Source organism: Rhinichthys klamathensis, unplaced genomic scaffold, assembly GCF_029890125.1.
Source record: "Rhinichthys klamathensis goyatoka isolate OS25496 unplaced genomic scaffold, OSU_Roscu_1.1 h1tg000398l_1, whole genome shotgun sequence".
In the NCBI taxonomy this organism is placed as follows: domain Eukaryota; kingdom Metazoa; phylum Chordata; class Actinopteri; order Cypriniformes; family Leuciscidae; genus Rhinichthys; species Rhinichthys klamathensis.
In genome coordinates this window covers 57,943-75,323 of record NW_026606900.1, presented here as the reverse complement: position 1 = coordinate 75,323, position 17,381 = coordinate 57,943, and the positions used below count along the sequence as shown (strand labels likewise).

Genomic DNA, 17,381 nt, shown 5'->3' with positions numbered 1-17,381 from the left:
TCTTACTAAACCACAAATTAAAACAGAAGACCAACAACTTGTGTTTGTAGCTTATTCACTTTTCAAATGATAAAGTCATTAAACAACTCTTTTTCAAACGGGACTTGATCACTGTGAGGCGCACTTCCGTGTCTCGTTCTCAGTGGCTCGCAGCACGTCGCGCGCCCCCGCCCCCCCAACCGAATACGAGAGTGCGCGCGAGAAATGCAGCGCGAGACACACACCGAACAGCCCAGATAAACCCCGCCGAATCCACGCGCACGGGAAAAAAGACATTGGAAAAAAAAACCCAGCAGACGCTCGAGAAAGGAGTGACAAGAAAGTCCACCGCCGACGGTAAGATTCTTTCACTCTTTTAATAGATTAAATGAACACTGCCTCAGTTACATTAAGCATTTGTCTAGTTGGAGCGTCTCTGATAAATAAGAGCGGTTCCCTTTTGGAGTGCCGGAGCGCACGGTAGTGAACCGGGGAAATATCTAAATCAAGCGCAAATTTCAGCACGTCATTCAGCCGGCGAATGGAGGAATAATGTATCTGAGCTTATTTGATTTCTGAGATGCACATAAACATTTCAATAAATCAGCCTTGGAATTCACGCGACTGAACTGAGTGGAGAGGGGCGTGTTCTGAACAGACAAGCACTGTCTCTGCGCGTGCATGCCGTCGTTCTTCCACTGGTTATTGTTATTATTTTAATACAAATACTGAAGGAAAATTGATTCGATATGACTTAAGGAATATTAGGATAAAGCGTAATGAGTAAAGCGTGTTTTCTGAAGCGCAAATTGATAAATTACGGGGTTTTCAGAGAAGTCATCATTTTATATGGGATAATGGTTTTTGTTATGATTACATTAAAAATCCTGCGTTTTTATGTTTACACAGACGCGGATTTATGCTCACCGCCTCTTTTGTCAGAGCTGGCACACATTTTGCAGCGCTGTCTAACTGGTGCACACGCGTGCGCGCACTCATCCATCCACCCACCCACACACATACATACACAGATATTACGGAACTGAAGCTTATAAATAATATACACACGACAAATCCTTACACTTAATTAATACTGTTTATACAAATTTTCTTTACACTTTATGATGCTACACAGTGCCAAATTGACTATTTCTTTACTCTGTCACGCACTAATGTAAAGTGAATATGAATAAGTATTTTTTTTTTACTGTATCAACGCACCTTGTATGATAATATATTTTTTTAGTTTATCTATCATTTTAAGCTATACCCGTAATTGCCTGATCCTTTGTCTCTGCATGGCACATGCGCATTGCGCGTGGGGTGTGGATGGACAACTGATGCTTTTACCCTGTATATCTCTCAAATTGGCTTCTAATGTACTGTATTATAATGTACAACTGTATTTTTGACTCGAATACTATTTATCTGCATCTGTGTTCATGAATATTTTGTTTGTAGAATAATCTTTTTTTACGTTTCACGGCGATGCGGCAGACAATGAACCGAGTGACCGTGCGCTCGCGCTCGCCTCCCGTGAGGGGGAAAAAAGAGCGCTCAGACACCGCATATTGAAATAACACTGTGTAAAACGTCTCCGCCCAATAATCGGGTCTATGGTGTTTTATTCGGATAAGATTTGAAATGATGAGACTGTGTTGAGTTTATGAGAAGGAGTATGAGTAAGCTTCATAATCCTCACGTTCACACGGACCAATAAACCGCCGCTTGAATGAGTCACGCGTTTCAACCTGGAAACATCAAACCAAACTGAGAACTTAGCGCAGATTTTTGCCTGAAATTTTTAAAGTATATGTTCGCCAAAATGTTGTCATTTTATATGTACAAAACACAAAACAGTGAAATAGTTACCACATGAAAAAAATGTCCAGTGTAAAAACGATTTGAAAAATAAGGTCTTGGGTATTGATTATTGATCTTACATAAACAGGATTGATGACATAAAATGTTGTTTTAATGGTCGGTACACTTTGAAAATTGCATCTCCCGTTCACTCCCTCTGTGTGCAAGCCACACAGTGAGAGAGAGTTGTAGAGATAAATGAATATCTACATCAGTTAGGGTCTCATTTATTTGTCCAATGAGTTTGTATAATGCAGAAGAGCCTGAAGGTAACTCACACAGGAGTCACTCACCCACCAAAAACATTAACCATGCATGAGCGACTGACAACATTTACAGATCTGCACATTGGTTCCGCATGCATGTTCATGAGTTGAATTAGCAATAATCTTGATTAAATTTGTATTCTCCATACAGACCTGTATTAGGTCACCTATTGAAACAAGAGCAGTCAGGTGATTCATGTCAGTGTGAGACGCCAGGTTTTAAGCCCAGCTGGAGTTTAGTGTTGCAATAGCAGAAAAGAGCAGGACTCAGGAGGAAGCAGTGAGAGTGAGAAAGATCTGTATTGTCTGATGGGTTAGTTCATGATTGCAGATCCATGTAAGAGGAGATTTACAGTCTGAATCAGTGAATGTTTGTCTAGTTTCAGTCGGTGAGTTGAGAAAGAATGGATTATGGGCTTTTTATTTGCATTTATTTTTTTCCCTCCATTTAATTTGACTATACAGTAACAATAAAAAAAAAAATCATCATCATTATTCAAAACAATATTTTTATTTTATTATTATTTATTTATTATTAAATAAAAATAGCATTTAATAATAATATATATATTTTTACAGTAAAATTACAACAGTAATATTAATGGCTGTGGAGCATTTATTTAGGTGGAAAATTACTGGGAGACCAGCCTCTCTTTTGTTGACAGCAGATTTTATTATTACAAATTTGGGAAGATGATTAGAGCATTTTGTGTTTTAAATGCACATTAAAAGTGACCAAATCTTACAGCGCTTTGAGAGATGACGTTCGCGTGAAGCAGCATTTATTGCGAACCAAGCCACACTAAAAAAAACACCAGATCGTGAGTTCCCGCGCTTCACTCTGAAACATGTAGCCGCAGTTATCGGCCAGTTGACGAGTAACACAGTTTAGTTTCATTTTGGACGCTGGCTGAAATGAATGATGCGGGAAAATTTACCGTTATTAAAAATGCAGTATTTTTCCCCTCGGATTTACAAAATTTACATGGGTCATCATAATTCAGGTCGGAAAATACGTAAATCGAAAAATTTCCCTGAGAAAAGTGAAAGAGTGAAAGAAAATGGGATGATGACAACCCAGGCTAGATTTGAACCTGCATGTGGGCCAATAGCTCACAACACCCAAGCCACCAGAAAAAACTCCCCAGCAACCATGGGATCAAGTGTTCTACCTCAAGTACGCCACTAATAAAAATAGCCATGATGAGGATCGTTGAAAGAATCATAGTGAAAACTTTTTCAGAAATCTTATACTGAATTCGGTGCACCAGGTTCTTTGAGATGAATATTTAGGTGATTGCGATCACAGTTATCAGTGTTTGTCAGAAGAAGAGGGGGATAGACATGAAAGCAAGAGAGAGACAGGAAGGAGGCGGTGAGACAGGATGGCACTGACACAGACAGAGGCAGCTCAGCCAAGCAGAGCTTTGAATGTGTGTGTGTGCATTTGTTTGAGGAAGATCATTGAAAGGGACAGATAACTCAAGCACATCTGAGACGGTCCCAAATTAGAGATGCATTCAAAATCACAGTTATTTTTGGACTCGTCGTCACTTAAAAAAAAAAAAAAAAAGCCATTTCAAAGTCTACGTGCCCATTCTGTCACACCGTTGTTAACTACTTCAGATTAGTGGAGCATTCTTTCATTATTTGATGTTTTCCTCAGGCAGCCATAGTTGTGTCGGCAAAACTTGATAAGTTTTAGTGTCAGTCACTAGTCAGGTTCTGTCCCATCATCCTTTGCGGTCTGTGTGCACTGTGTGGAAAGTGATTGGTGGCTTTATGTGCTCTGTAAGAGGAGCTGCAGAACTGAGCCACTGTTTCACATTTACATTTTAAGCTTTCTGAATAATTATTTTGCTTTTAAAATTATTTATTAGTTGGAGTTGCAGGTGCTTCTGCAGGTTGTTTTCTGTTTTCCCACATTTTTCTTACAATATACAGCAGGTAATTGTGAATTCTGAAGAAATAAAGGGATAGTTCATCCGAAACTGAAAACTCTGTGTGAAAATTCTTCTGTAGAACACAAAAGAAGATTTTGAATGAATCAAAGTCAATGGGATCCAGTAGAGCTGAACGATTCTGGATACATTTAGAATCACGATTTCTTTGGTTTCAAATAGAGATCACGATTTCCCTACGATTCTGAACAGACAATTAATCAAAATAAGTCATTTAGAAAGTAAGTAAACGGCTCTGACAAAATGTTGCTCCAGTATAAATATTTAATTCGTTTGAATGATTTTGATTTTATTTTTAAATCGATTTGAATGTATGATTCAATGATTCACTCACAAATACTTGTTTCATTACAGGATGAATCAGTGTTTTTGAAGAAATCTCTTGAATGAATGATTCATTAACAATTCAATTTTTTAACAATCACTTGTCGCCACCTACTGGTGTAACGATGTAATAATACAATCATTATTTGAAGCGCCAAGTCACTTTCAAAAGGTGATTTGCTCTATTTTGATCGCTACCGTAGACATCAGTGTTTATATCTGAAGTGTAAACATTTATCCTAGTACATTAGTGATAATCTGAATATTTGTAACAGAAATAACCATATTGTGGTGTTGAAAAGACTGTTTGTGAAGCTGTTTCGTTTCTCTCTCTGGCTCAGCAGCGCGAACACAGATTTAAATGTTCTGATGTGATCCTGTCTAAGGTTTAATAGACACAGGAGAATCGCTGTCATTTAGGAATAAGATTGCGTCGGTGTTTGAATCAAGATCGCAATCCAGTATTGTTTTGGACCCCATTGACTTGAAACATCCTTTCGAAATATCTTCTTTGTGTTCCCTAGAAAGAAAAAAAAAGAAAGAGCAGAGAGTAAACAATGACAGAATTTTCATTTTTAGGTGAACTATCCCTTTAACACTTATCAACCTACAAGATGCAGGGTAACTTCATGTGTTCAATTATTTATTTATATGATCATGTGTTAATTATCAACTGTTACCTAGCAGATCAGATTCCTTGATTCTGTTGATGTGTGTGTCATCATCATGGAATCTCTCTCTGGGTTGCCATGGCAATGACCTGAAGGAACTGGAAGAATGAGCCAGAAGCTCTCCTATGGTTCCTACGGCAACAGCCAATCAAAGGCCAGACCCCCACTGACCCCACCTGTCTGTTACAGTCCCTTGGAGAATGATACACACAAAACACAGTCTTAGCACTATATGAGAGCATTAGACAGGAGAAATATGACAATGACAAAAATGTACAGAATGACAAGAAGTTTTATATCAAATTCAGAACAATAAATGTATCATTATGTATTTCCTGCATAGAGCGTTGTGAAAGGATAGACAGGAGTGAAGGCGTAACTGTTGTGTTCAGGACGTCGACTGTATAATCAAGGCCTAATGAACAATGCAGTCGCCTCTTGTTAGGACAGCAAGTTTCCCACAAGAACGAAAACATTAAACACTCTGTAGATTTGTGCGTCCATGTTTTTTTCTGGTGATATGTGGATTATGTTTAGACTAAGCATAAATCTCAGATATTTACGACAACATAAGACGTCTTTTGTAACTGTATGAATCTTTAAAGAGTCAGATATGAAACCTTAAGTCCTTCTAATAACCTGTCCTGATAAAAAGATTTTGTGGGCTTTCTTCAACTATTTAGTCCCAGAGGTTGATTTTTATTAAAACAACAGATTTTTCGTATAGAAAAGTCTAGGAAATATTTCACCAAGCTTTCATCAATCTTTTTTTCTTTTCCTTTTTTTGCTGCTTTTCAATTTTTTTCCATATTTAATTATTTTTTACCCTTATCTCAGGTAAAAAGATCAATCTTAAAATCAATCATAAAAAAATATTACAAAGTATGAGAATCTAAACAAAGGCTAATATTTATTGTGTAGAAATTATGTTGACTATCCCTCAGTCGTGGTATCATTTCCATCACAGCGTTTTATATATATTATAAGAGATATGTGAAGGAAAATCAGCATAAATATAATTTATCCAGTCACGCTGTAATTCGGTAAAATTACACAAGAAGTTTAACATTTATTTTGAGTTACATAAATACTAGAAAAAAGCTGAATGAATCTGCCATTTTATTTCTAAAATGTTCAAAATGTAATTTCCACAACAAAAGCATGTTATCAAACACAATACGGAAAGGTGGAAATGACATTTGTTTGTTCAGAAAATAACTGAATTCTCCTGTAATGCATGTACAGTATACTGACATTGCAAGTTGACATATTAAAAGTGTCCATAGTTGAAGAAGCAGCCATAAGTGTGCACTACATTTACACAAGAGTGTGTTCAGGTGAGGGAGCTCACATTTCATTTTATCAAGCATCTGTCAGTAACACGATTTATGGATGTTTGTACTTGAAGGACATGACATGATCAAATCTCACTCACTATCATGAAACACTCATAGGAAGGCTGCAACTCAGGGTGAGGCTCAGGGATTGTGTGTGTGTGTGTGTGTATGTGTGTGTGTGTGTGTTACTATTTCAGACGGGCTCTAGTAAGTTGTAAGGAACCATGGCAGTCTTAAATAAACACACACACTCAAAGTCACAGTGCATTTTACCATCAGTGAGCCGCTAAACAGTCATCAGAGTAATGTGGAGTCTGTACACTACTGAAGAAGGAATCTCAAGGTCTCTGTGTGTGTGAGCGTGTTTTTGTCTGCCAGTGGTGTTTATGTTCCCTCGCCATTGTTTTCATTAGAGCAATTTCCATCCTGAGAGATGGCTCTGTGCGTGTAGATGAAGAATTTTACCAGGTCAAAGTTTTCACAGTTCTCAAGACATTGTCCAAATGAGTTAGCAAACCACCTTTGCACTTCCAAATGTGCTTTTAGAAACACAATCAACGATTTTACATCTTGACATCTGACATCGGCCTTTCTTGCTTTCTTCCTCTCTCTTTCCATTTTAACACTATTTATTTTAGTACTGGCTGGGGCTATGTTTTATTGCATTTGTGTTCATTTAAAACGTTCCCTCACGCTATTGTTTGTGTTTCTGAAGTACACACACAGGTCCTAATATTTGCCCTTATATTAAACAAACAAACAAAAAACAATATGAATAGGCAAGGCACATTCTTGTCATTCTAGGTTTATCTCCTACTTTGGACTCAACTCAATTGCATAATCAACAGCTGGTTTCTTAGAATTTTAAAATGACAGCACATTTACTCAAGATACACATTTTAGTCTTCAGTCTGCTAAAGCAAAAATGCATGAAATGTTGTGCATTAGAGTGCTTTACACAGTTAAGAATGGGTATTGTTAAATACAATGTGTGGCTTATTGCCTTTTTTTTAAAGGTAAAAAGGCAATAAGCCACTAAAATGTAACGCGTCCTTACAGAAAAACGGTATTCGTTTTTTTGTTCTTCAAAAAAATCTTACTGACCCAAATCATTTGAACGGTTGTGAACTAGGAGAATGTGTAAATCCCATTTTTATATGGCTTCAAACTTTCTAGGTGAATTAGGATCATTATAGAGAGCTCAGCGCTGTTTGCCTGGCACAGTTTGCCAACATTTTTTAGTACATTTTCTACTGATAATAACAGCAGTAATTCATCAAATGATGGAGAAGAACACTTTTTTTGTTATATTTTTGGCTTTATTGTATAGGACAGTGTAGAGATCAGACAGGAAAGCACGGGGTGGAGGAACGGGATCGGTAAAGGACCTCGAGCCAGGAATTGAACTCTGGTTGCCGGAGGCACAGTTGCGCTATATATGTCGGAGCGCTGCACATTAGATTATCGGTTCTGACAAGAGAAGAACACTTTAAAAGACACCCAGACTGTGGTGTGGTCAAACACACTTTCTGCATTTGAAAGAGCCAATTAAGGTGTTTGGATAAAGTATGACAGATTGTAGTCGTCTGCGTTATCCTCCACTAGCGTTTAGAAGCGGCCTGTAAGATGGGGAATTACAGCCTGCAAATTGTGTTCATCACCAATTTTGTAAGTGCATGCCATTGGCTAATTTGCATAATTCCACTGCACTGAAAGAATACAAAAAAACTGTTTTTAGAAGCCGCAATTCATGTTTCGTGAGTTTCTCTCTTCGATTTTAGTTCCATAGTTAGTGTGTCAGTTAACCTCTGGTTCTCAGACGGTTATTAAGAGTCTAAACCATGTGCACTGATCAGGAAGAATCAGGAAGGAAGTAGTGATCACTTGGAACACACAGTTCTGACCTTAAAAAAAAATATCTAGGCTATCTGGTGGGGGAAGTTTAGAAATTAAACAGAACAAGTTACCTGGAGTGAAATATGTCAGACTCTTTCTGTCAACAGTCACACATTCAGTCTCCCTGAAAGCACATCCACAATTTGGTGCTTAAATCATGATCCGTGTAAACAAGAATAATCAATAAAACAATCACAATAATCATCATCACATTTACTTTTCATATCATCTCGACCAATCAAACAAAGAACAAGAGCTTCCAGTTTCGCTGTCTGCTCTGTGTTCTGGTCTGGAGTTATTCATTAGCCTGAGCTTGTGTTTACGTAGAGGCCCGGGCCCTAGCCAACAATGTGCTAGTGTGTGGGGTTTATTTGAGTACATCTCTAAGGTTATGAGCATGTGTGTATGTGTATGCGTGTATTTGAGCTTGTGTGTCTGTGTGTGTGTCATACACTTTGAGTTGTCACATTCTCCTTGTCCTTTCTGCCCCTCCACTCAAGTCCGGTCTTCAATAAAACATCTCAGGGATGTGGCTCCACACTTCCCCCTGTTGACCTGGAGGTAAAACATCTGCATCTGTATTCAACATACAAACACACACACACACATGCACATAAGAGTGTATTTGTGAGAGACAGAAGGATAAAAATGGTTGAATGAGGATGAATATTTAGTAACTTAACTTCTTATGCTCGTTCACGTTTATATTATCCTGACATACACATATACTTTAGAGTCATTACATTTAGATATGCAAGAGAAGATTGGTTGCATACAAACAGAACACAAGTCAGCAAAATTATTCAAATACGGATTGAGAGACATCTAATACCAATTTACTAGAAAAATTGTCCATATGCAATGTAGTTTATTGTATTTTAATATAAAGTGCTATGAATGTGTGCTTGCTCCCAGAATGCATTGCTGCTGTTACAGCACAGTGATTGGGTCAGATTTTCTGCTCCAGTTCTCCACTCCCCCTCCCCTGCCTGTGTGTGTGTGTGTGTGTGTGTTGGAGTTTTGGAGTTACATAAGCAATTTACGATTCAAAGTTACTCGTTTACAACAAGGCAACACACATACATCTATACTACCGTTCAAAAGTTTGATATCAGTAAGATTAAAAAATATATATATATTTATTTTATTCAGCAAAGTTGCATTAAATTTATCAAAAGTGACCATAAAGATGTTTATATTGTTAACATTTTTTTTTTTTTTTAATAAATGCTGTTCTTTTAAACTTTCTGTTCATCAAAGAATTCTGGAAAAAATCTGGAAATCATGGTTTCCACAAAAATATTAAGCTGCACAGTTTCAACATTGATAATAATAAAAAATGTTTCTTGACGACCAAACCAGCATATTAGAATGAATCATGTGACAGGAGTAATGATGCTGAAAATTCAGCCTCTGCCATCACAGGAATACATTGCATTTTAAAAGTGCATTAATTGTTTTCTTCACAGATACAGATATCTTGCTCAATGTTCTCCAAACTTCAAACATTGCAAATTGATGTCTGTGCAATCTATGTTGTGTGCAAATTGTTTGAAATATATAATATAAAGTGTGCAGATCAAACTATATAAGCAATACAATATGCAATAAAACAAACAAAAAAACTCTCAAAGCAGCGTTTCTGAAAACAATCAAATTGATTAAAATAAAAACTAAAACGCAAAGTAAGATATAACTCATTACTCGCTTTATATATAGGGACAAACTCATTGTGATTAATTCAAAAGCTAAAATTAATGTCTAAAACAAACATTTCTTTGTTGCACAGCACACTGATGTCAATAATGAATTTTTTTTAATCAATTGTTGCAGCTCTAATGACCAGTAAATTCTTGTCACCTACTCTCTCCACTGTGCAGCTCTGTCCTGGGGCCTAGCCTCTACGATGGAGCTCTGTCGTGGGACCTAGCCTCTACGATGGAGCTCTGTCGTGGGGCCTAGCCTCCACAGTAGAGCTTTGTCGTAGAGCCTAGCCTCAATGATAAAGCTTCATCTGAAGGTTTAATCTTACTGATGCATTGTTTCTCATTATTCAGTCTCCAATGCTTGTCTTCCCTTGAACTGAACTCTTTTGTATTGCTCTGTATTGGAGCAGGAGCCAAAAGTGCTGTTCATCCGCTCCTTTAATTATGAAGTTTGCAACAGGGCTTTTGAATATGTGATGTACACACGCTGACACTTTATGCACAGACAGTTTACAAGCCACAGCAGGATCGCATTTACTACCAATCAGCAGGTTTCACTCAGTAAGTGAATTTCAAGACCCCTGTACAGATGAGACAGCTCACAGACGCACACACACTGCAGCGTATTGTTTAACGCTGAAACAGCGTGCTGCTGTCTGCTTGACTCAGTGGAGACGGGACAGATAGTGTCTATTGTTCTCTTACACACTGAAAGGAAAGACTTTCCATGTTTGCATTGTCATATATATTCAACTCACATGTTGGCTTCACATGATTACAGTTCTCCTTCTGTCTGGAGAATAACTGTATGTGTGTGTGCAAGTGTGTCATTACACAGATGGTTGTTGAGCTCAGGAACGCTAAAGCAGCCAACAGGGAGATTGGAGTGAGAGAGAGAGAGAGAGAGAGAGAGAGAGAGAGAGAGAGAGAGAGAGAGAGAGAGAGAGAGAGAGAGAGAGAGAGAGAGAGAGAGAGAGAGAGAGAGAGAATGTGTTTCACGGCTCCTTATTCGGAATGGGTCACGTGACCACCCGGTTGCCTTGGTAACTGCGGTTCTGAATTGCAGGTAGTATGGCTCAGAGATGCTGTCCTCTAAAACCCCCTCCATTTTTCCAGATAACTATCAGCGCTGGAGTCTGATTACTGATTAATGATCTAGTTTTGATGCTTGATATGATAGAATCTTGACAGACTGTCTCAGAGATGTGAGTTTAGCCTGCTGAGCTTTTATTAGCTCTCTGTATCAAGACCGAAGCAAAAGAGCATGTACTTAAATTAACCCAGAGCAGAACATACAAGGTGTTTTCTACTTTCTCCATTATGGCACCTTGCACAGAGACCTATTTGCAGATGTGTTTTTTTTTTTGTGGTACCTATTAAAAGAACAAATTGCATTTTTCTTCTCAGTATGTCATTCTGATTATGCAAGACATGTTGCGTTTGACATGCTACACTTGAATTTCCACAAATAATCCCAGAGGAAAAATGTATTGCTCAGTGGTTGCTCTTTCATGGCTTGGGAAGCAGTAGTTACCTTTTGTACATCTATGTCTTTGATGTTTCTTCTAAAATGAAGATAGTATAATATGATTTCATATTGTACAGTATAGTTTGAAGTATAGTATAGCATATAACTCAAGGTTTTCAAACTGGGGTTCGCAAAGAAGTGCTACGGGGTCCGTGGAAAAGTGTGAGAAAAACGGTGGAAAAAATGTCAAAATAAATACATAATAAACAAAGATTAAAATAAATCAATCAATAAAACATAGATTAAAATAAATAAGTAAATAAAAATGAGATATTTAATATTATTAAATATGATTATTAATATTTTGCAAATAATGGTTTAGACATATTTATAATATTATTTTTTTCACAGTATAAATTGGGCGTTATGCAAAGAAACTATATAGATTTAGGATTGGGGATATAAGGATAATTATATTTAGGGTCTGTGACATCTAAAAGATTGAAAACGGTTTAGTCTACAATATCTTACCATATGACAGAATATTTACATAATTGGATGAAAAATGTTCTTATCTACTTCTTGTAGACTTTGGTACATATTAGCAAATCTGAATACAATCTGAGAAGTTGTTGAGATCTGAAGACGTGAGAGTTTGCTTCTCTTTAAGACAAACAGCAGAGTTAAGGCTCGTACACACCGGGACGAATATCGGCGCGCGTTATTCGGCAGCGTTTTTCAACGCGTTTTTTGAGTTCACACCCAAGCGATTTTCGCTGACGATGAGCCGAGTGAACATCCAAATTCATTCCCTGACATTAGATGGCGCCCATTTGCTCTGCAATACCACAATAACATTCTCTTTTATCAAGATTTTTGTTGTCGCTGTCGCGTTTGTCATATAGTTCTTTATGTTCCGAGACCAACGAGACCAGCAGCTCTACATTCATCTTGCCTTGCATCTTCCTCGTCTTATTTCTTCCTGGCAGTGTAGACGCTACTTGGCGTATATCTTCTTCGCAGTTACGTATGTGTGCTCGGCAAGACCGTTTTGTGTTTGAGCGCCCCCAAGTTGTGTTTTACTGTAACTTCAGAAGCTCCAGACACGTGAGCAAAAGCGCCAATCTCATTGGTCGGATCGTTTTTGACGCGGCACGGTTTTTCGTGTCGGTGTGCACACTCACCGTACGGGGCCGCCGGACCCCCTAATACAGTAAAACGGCACATTTTAGAGTGGCCTTTTATTGTGGCCAGCCTAAGGCACACCTGTGCAATAATCAAGGTGTAGTTCAATTCACATTTATTTGTATAGCATTTTTCACAATACATATCATTTTAAAGCAGCTTTACAGAAAATGCATGTGTCTACATTACAATTTAGAGTGATCTGTTATCAGAGGTGACTGTGTGTAAGTAATGCATTTGTTATTGTTAAACAATGCAAGTTACGGCAGAAACAACGAGCTCATTGAAGTAAATAATACATGTTGTCAAATGATTAAGATACATAGAAAACTAGAGACACTGCTGAGCAGTGTTGGTCTAGTTACTTGGAAATAGTAATTAGTTACTGATTACTGGTTACTTCTCCAAGAAAGTAATCCAGTTACTTTACTGATTACTTATTTTCAAAAGTATTTAGTTACTTTACTAGTTACTTTACTAAGTTACTTTTCAAAAACATGATGCACGACCTGAATACGCTATAAAGCAAATAGACCTTTCAGCCTACTTCTATTCTTTCTGCATATTCCATCATCTAAAATTGTATCAAATGAAACACTCTCTTTTTTTAAACTTGTTTTATTAGTTTCAATATTTTAACTTTATGCACATTGCATCAAGCAAAAAATAAATTAAATGCAACTGTCTCAGACTTTTGATGAACATTTAAACCTATTTTCTTCACATTCCACCATATTTTAATGAAATAAAGAAAGTCGTCCTTCTTCCTTCTTCTTGCTAGGTGCTTGCTCAGATTTGAGGTGGAATTTTGACATTCTCCAACGGGGGTCCTGTTTCTAGATCAGGATGCTCTCTACACACGCAAGGTCTCTCTCGCTCGCTCTGACGCTCTCCCTCTTTGCGGGTGCGCGTGCGCTACGCGGCCTCTGCCTCGCATGCACGCTCGCTCTAGATTCCAGGAGATTTAAACTATTTTGCGCAATAACTAGTCGATCACGAGTGGCTCAACAGGTAGATCTATAGATAAACTCATCTTTTAGGCATTTGACCGACCGGGTTGACACTTCAGCGTGAGAAATCGGGGGTGTGGCGTGTGAGACCAATCAAATGCGTGTCTCTCTCCCGCGCTCCACGTTGTCTCTTGTTCAACACTACACATTTCGGTGTTTACCACTGACGTCGCGGCGCTCATACATGATTGTCACTCACGCACGACTCATGGCACGAGACAGTCTCACGAAACAAAATGACGGTTTACTAACGCAGTGACGCAGCCTGCTTACGGGGAAGTAACAGTAATCTAATTACTGTTTTTGCAATTGTAATCCCTTACTTTACTCGTTACTTGAAAAAAGTAATTGGATTACAGTAACGCGTTACTTCTAACGCGTTACTGCCCATCAGTGCTGCTGAGTGTAAAAAAGTCAAGAAACTGAACAAATAAAACCAAGGGTTTTTTTTTTAAGGTAATGTAATGTTGTTAAAACGGATTTCTTCAGTATCTTCAGGAACCGGTATCGAAGTCAAGGTATCGGAATTGAACATTTTTGAACGATACCCAGCCCTACTCATTCTTGATTTCTAACACACACTCGGCTGGTCTTGCGACTGTCCGAGTAGAAATGACAGCTGTATGTTTTTCCGCCATCTCCTTTCGTGTTCATATGTAAATTGTGCAAGCTTATTTCGTCTATTAGATCGAAAGATCTGAAAAATCCCATACATTTACCCACCCATAGACCCTCCCCTCGAAGAAATCAGGACAGAAGTGGTTGAAACTGGACAAAAGAGACAGATTAAAACACCAGGTGTAAACAGGAACGTGTCTCCCTCGTCTCCTTGTGATCCGATCGACCGAAACGCATCTTAATACCAGGTGTAAACAGGGCCTTAGTGTTAATGATTCAACTTGATGAAGGTGAAAGCACATGAATGGATCCTTCTGCAGTTTAAAGACCTCGTTTTGGATTGCAAAAGTCACTCTGCACATTGCAGCCAGTGTTGATTGTTCTGTTTCTCTCTTTCATAGGTCAGAGGTAAAATGGGAGGGAAGCTGAGCAAAAAGAAGAAGGGATACAATGTGAACGACGAGAAAGCAAAAGAGAAGGACGCAAAGACGGAGGGAGCGTCGGCGGAGGAGAGCGAAGCTCTCAAGGAGAACAAGGAGGATGCTCCTGCCGCCACCGAGACAACCAATGACACGGCGGCAGCCGCCAAAGAAGCCGCACCCGGTGCCGAAAGCAATTCCACCGCACGCAAGGAGGAGGAGAAAAGCGCCGCCCCTCCAAAGAAGGAGGAGCCTGCGGCGAACGCTAATGCTAATGCTCCTAAAGCCTCTGACGGTAAGACCAGCGAGACTGCTAAAGCAGAACCCGCCAAAAGTCCAGATGCCCCTCCTGCCAAAGCGGAAGAAAAATCCACCCCTTCTGCAGCTCCGGCAAGTGAGAAAGAGGCTGCAAAAGAGCCCGCCCCTGCCGCTAAAGATCCCGCCCCTCCTGTAGCCACAGCGACGGAGAGCAAGCCCAACGCTGAGTCTAAAAAGACTGAGGCTCCGCCCGCAAAGGAATCTGCCCCCGCAGAGCCGGTCGCCACGGAGACCAGCCCCGCCCCCAATAAGGAGCAAGCAGTCGCTGTGCAGGATTAACAGATGGAGCAGTGAACGACAAGATTAATGACAAATGAAAAACGAAATCAAATCTAAATAATAAAACTAGCCCGCCCATTTTAAAATATATCAGTAATTATAAAATGAATAATGATAATAGTAACAATAACAGTAATGATTTTAACAGGCTGGACTTTGATCATTGTGTTGGTGATGGACATGATCATGGTGAATAAGACTGGCAGTTATGATGATATTATCTTTAATATCCAATTGAACTTTGATACAAACCACCAGCCCCCCAACTTCTTCTCTCTTTCTCTTTCTTTCTACCTCCATTCAATGAGGGGTGGAATAAAAACATGGAATCTATTCATTGCCACCCTCCAATTCTCACTTCCCTCCATTTGAGTGTGATGTTATGGCAGTGGGAGGGGTTATTATATGTCTGTGTGTGTATGTATGTATGTGTGTGTGTGTGTGTGTGTGTGTGTGTGTGTGTGTGTGTGTGTGTGTGTGTGTGCGTGAGTGGTAGTAGTAGTAGTCCAGCCTCCCTGGTGATGCATACTTCATATTTCCTGTTTGCTGCTTTCTAGTTAGTGATTGGCATTGTGTCTTTGCTTATTCCCTGGCTTTCCTACTTTCTTTGTTTCTCTCTCTCTTTTTCTCACATATCAGTGGAAACAAAATCAGTGTACAGCACAATGCATCAACACACACATACACACACGCACAGTATTGAATGTTAGCAGTATTAATGGTTTTTAAAGGAACAGTTCACCCAAAAATGCCAATTCGGCCATGCCTTTATAAACCTGTATGATCTTTTGTCTTCCGCGGAATGTGAAAGGAGAAATATAGCTGAAAGAGCTGCTCTTTTCTATGCATAAAAAGTGAATGGGGACTACATCTGTCAAGGCAGACTTTCAATGCAAGATTATGAGTAAAGAATTATTTAAATTTCAAAGACTTGGAATATAGTGCATGAGCCGTATGGACTACTTTTGTGATGCTTTTATGGTGCTATTTTGTCCTTTTTGGAGCTCCACAGTCTTTGGACCCCATCCACTTTTACTGTATAGAAAAGAGCAGCATGATCATTCTTCAAAATGGTTACTTTTTTTCTTACACAGATGAAAGAAAGTCATACAGGTTTGGAATAACACAAGGATGAGTAAATTATGTTATGTTATATATTTTAAGGTGAACTATTCCTTTATTTGGTTGTTTGAAGGTTCAATTAAAGTGTGTACGTGTGTGGAAGGATCCAGGGTTTTATGTGAGTGTACATATGGAGTTATGCATGGTATGAGCATGCATTTTCTGCATGTGTGTCTGTGTGTGTGTGTGTGCGTTAATTGAGTTCTGGTCTTTCTGTACTTTGAAAGCAGCAGTTGCCATGATGTCAGAGAGACAGAGAGAGAGACAGACCTCCAAACTCACCAAACAGGACACACTTCACACACAGATCTCTCAATATACTGACAGAACAATGTGAGCGTTGTGTGTTTCTATATGTGTGAGGCTGTGTGTGTGTGTTTTGCATGTCAGTGGTTGGCCCTATTGTGTATTTTTGGTTGCTGTGGAGATAATGTTGCTACAGGTGATATTTCATTTGAATTAGCACACTCTCTCTCTTTCTCTCTGTTCCTTTCTCTATCATTCCTTTTCTTTCCAAAATTCCCTGGTTAAATAAAAAAATTAAAATAAAATGGAAGAACTGAGATATATGTACTTGTATACATGGAGCAACATTAATAAAATGAAAGAAACAGATTGAAAATCACCTCACACGTCTTGATTTTCTGTTTTCATGGATAAATTCCGTTTTAATGTTTCTCCCCAACACACATTTTTAATCAATTTTTTATTGCTCAAGAGACAGTGACAGTTCAAACAAACCAAAACTTCTGAACTCGCATCTTGAAAAAAAAAAGACTAGTCTAATTTTATCTGCAACAAATCTAAACTGTTATATAAGCTGTCACTGCAATAGAGGCACAAAAGACACGTCTGAAGTAGCATATATACCAAAAACCATGAGATTACACACAAAGAAATGTCGATTTTCATGTTCAGCTAATCACTAACTGAAACTGCACAAGCTACTAATAATTTGT

At 38.6% G+C, this 17,381-nt stretch overlaps 1 protein-coding gene across 1 annotated transcript; it reads left to right on the top strand.

The window, feature by feature from the left end:
* The first annotated feature begins 171 nt into the window (after positions 1-171).
* basp1 (brain abundant, membrane attached signal protein 1) lies at positions 172-17,047 on the top strand. Its single transcript, XM_056234573.1, has 2 exons — positions 172-336; positions 14,686-17,047. The coding sequence occupies exon 2, from the start codon at positions 14,698-14,700 to the stop codon at positions 15,298-15,300; it is 603 nt and encodes a 200-aa protein (XP_056090548.1). The 5' UTR covers positions 172-336; positions 14,686-14,697; the 3' UTR covers positions 15,301-17,047.
* The last annotated feature ends 334 nt before the right edge of the window (positions 17,048-17,381 follow it).

Excerpts from the sequence above, each read along its gene's own strand:
- basp1 (XM_056234573.1), top strand. The coding sequence starts at position 14,698 with ATGGGAGGGAAGCTGAGCAAAAAGAAGAAGGGATACAATGTGAACGAC.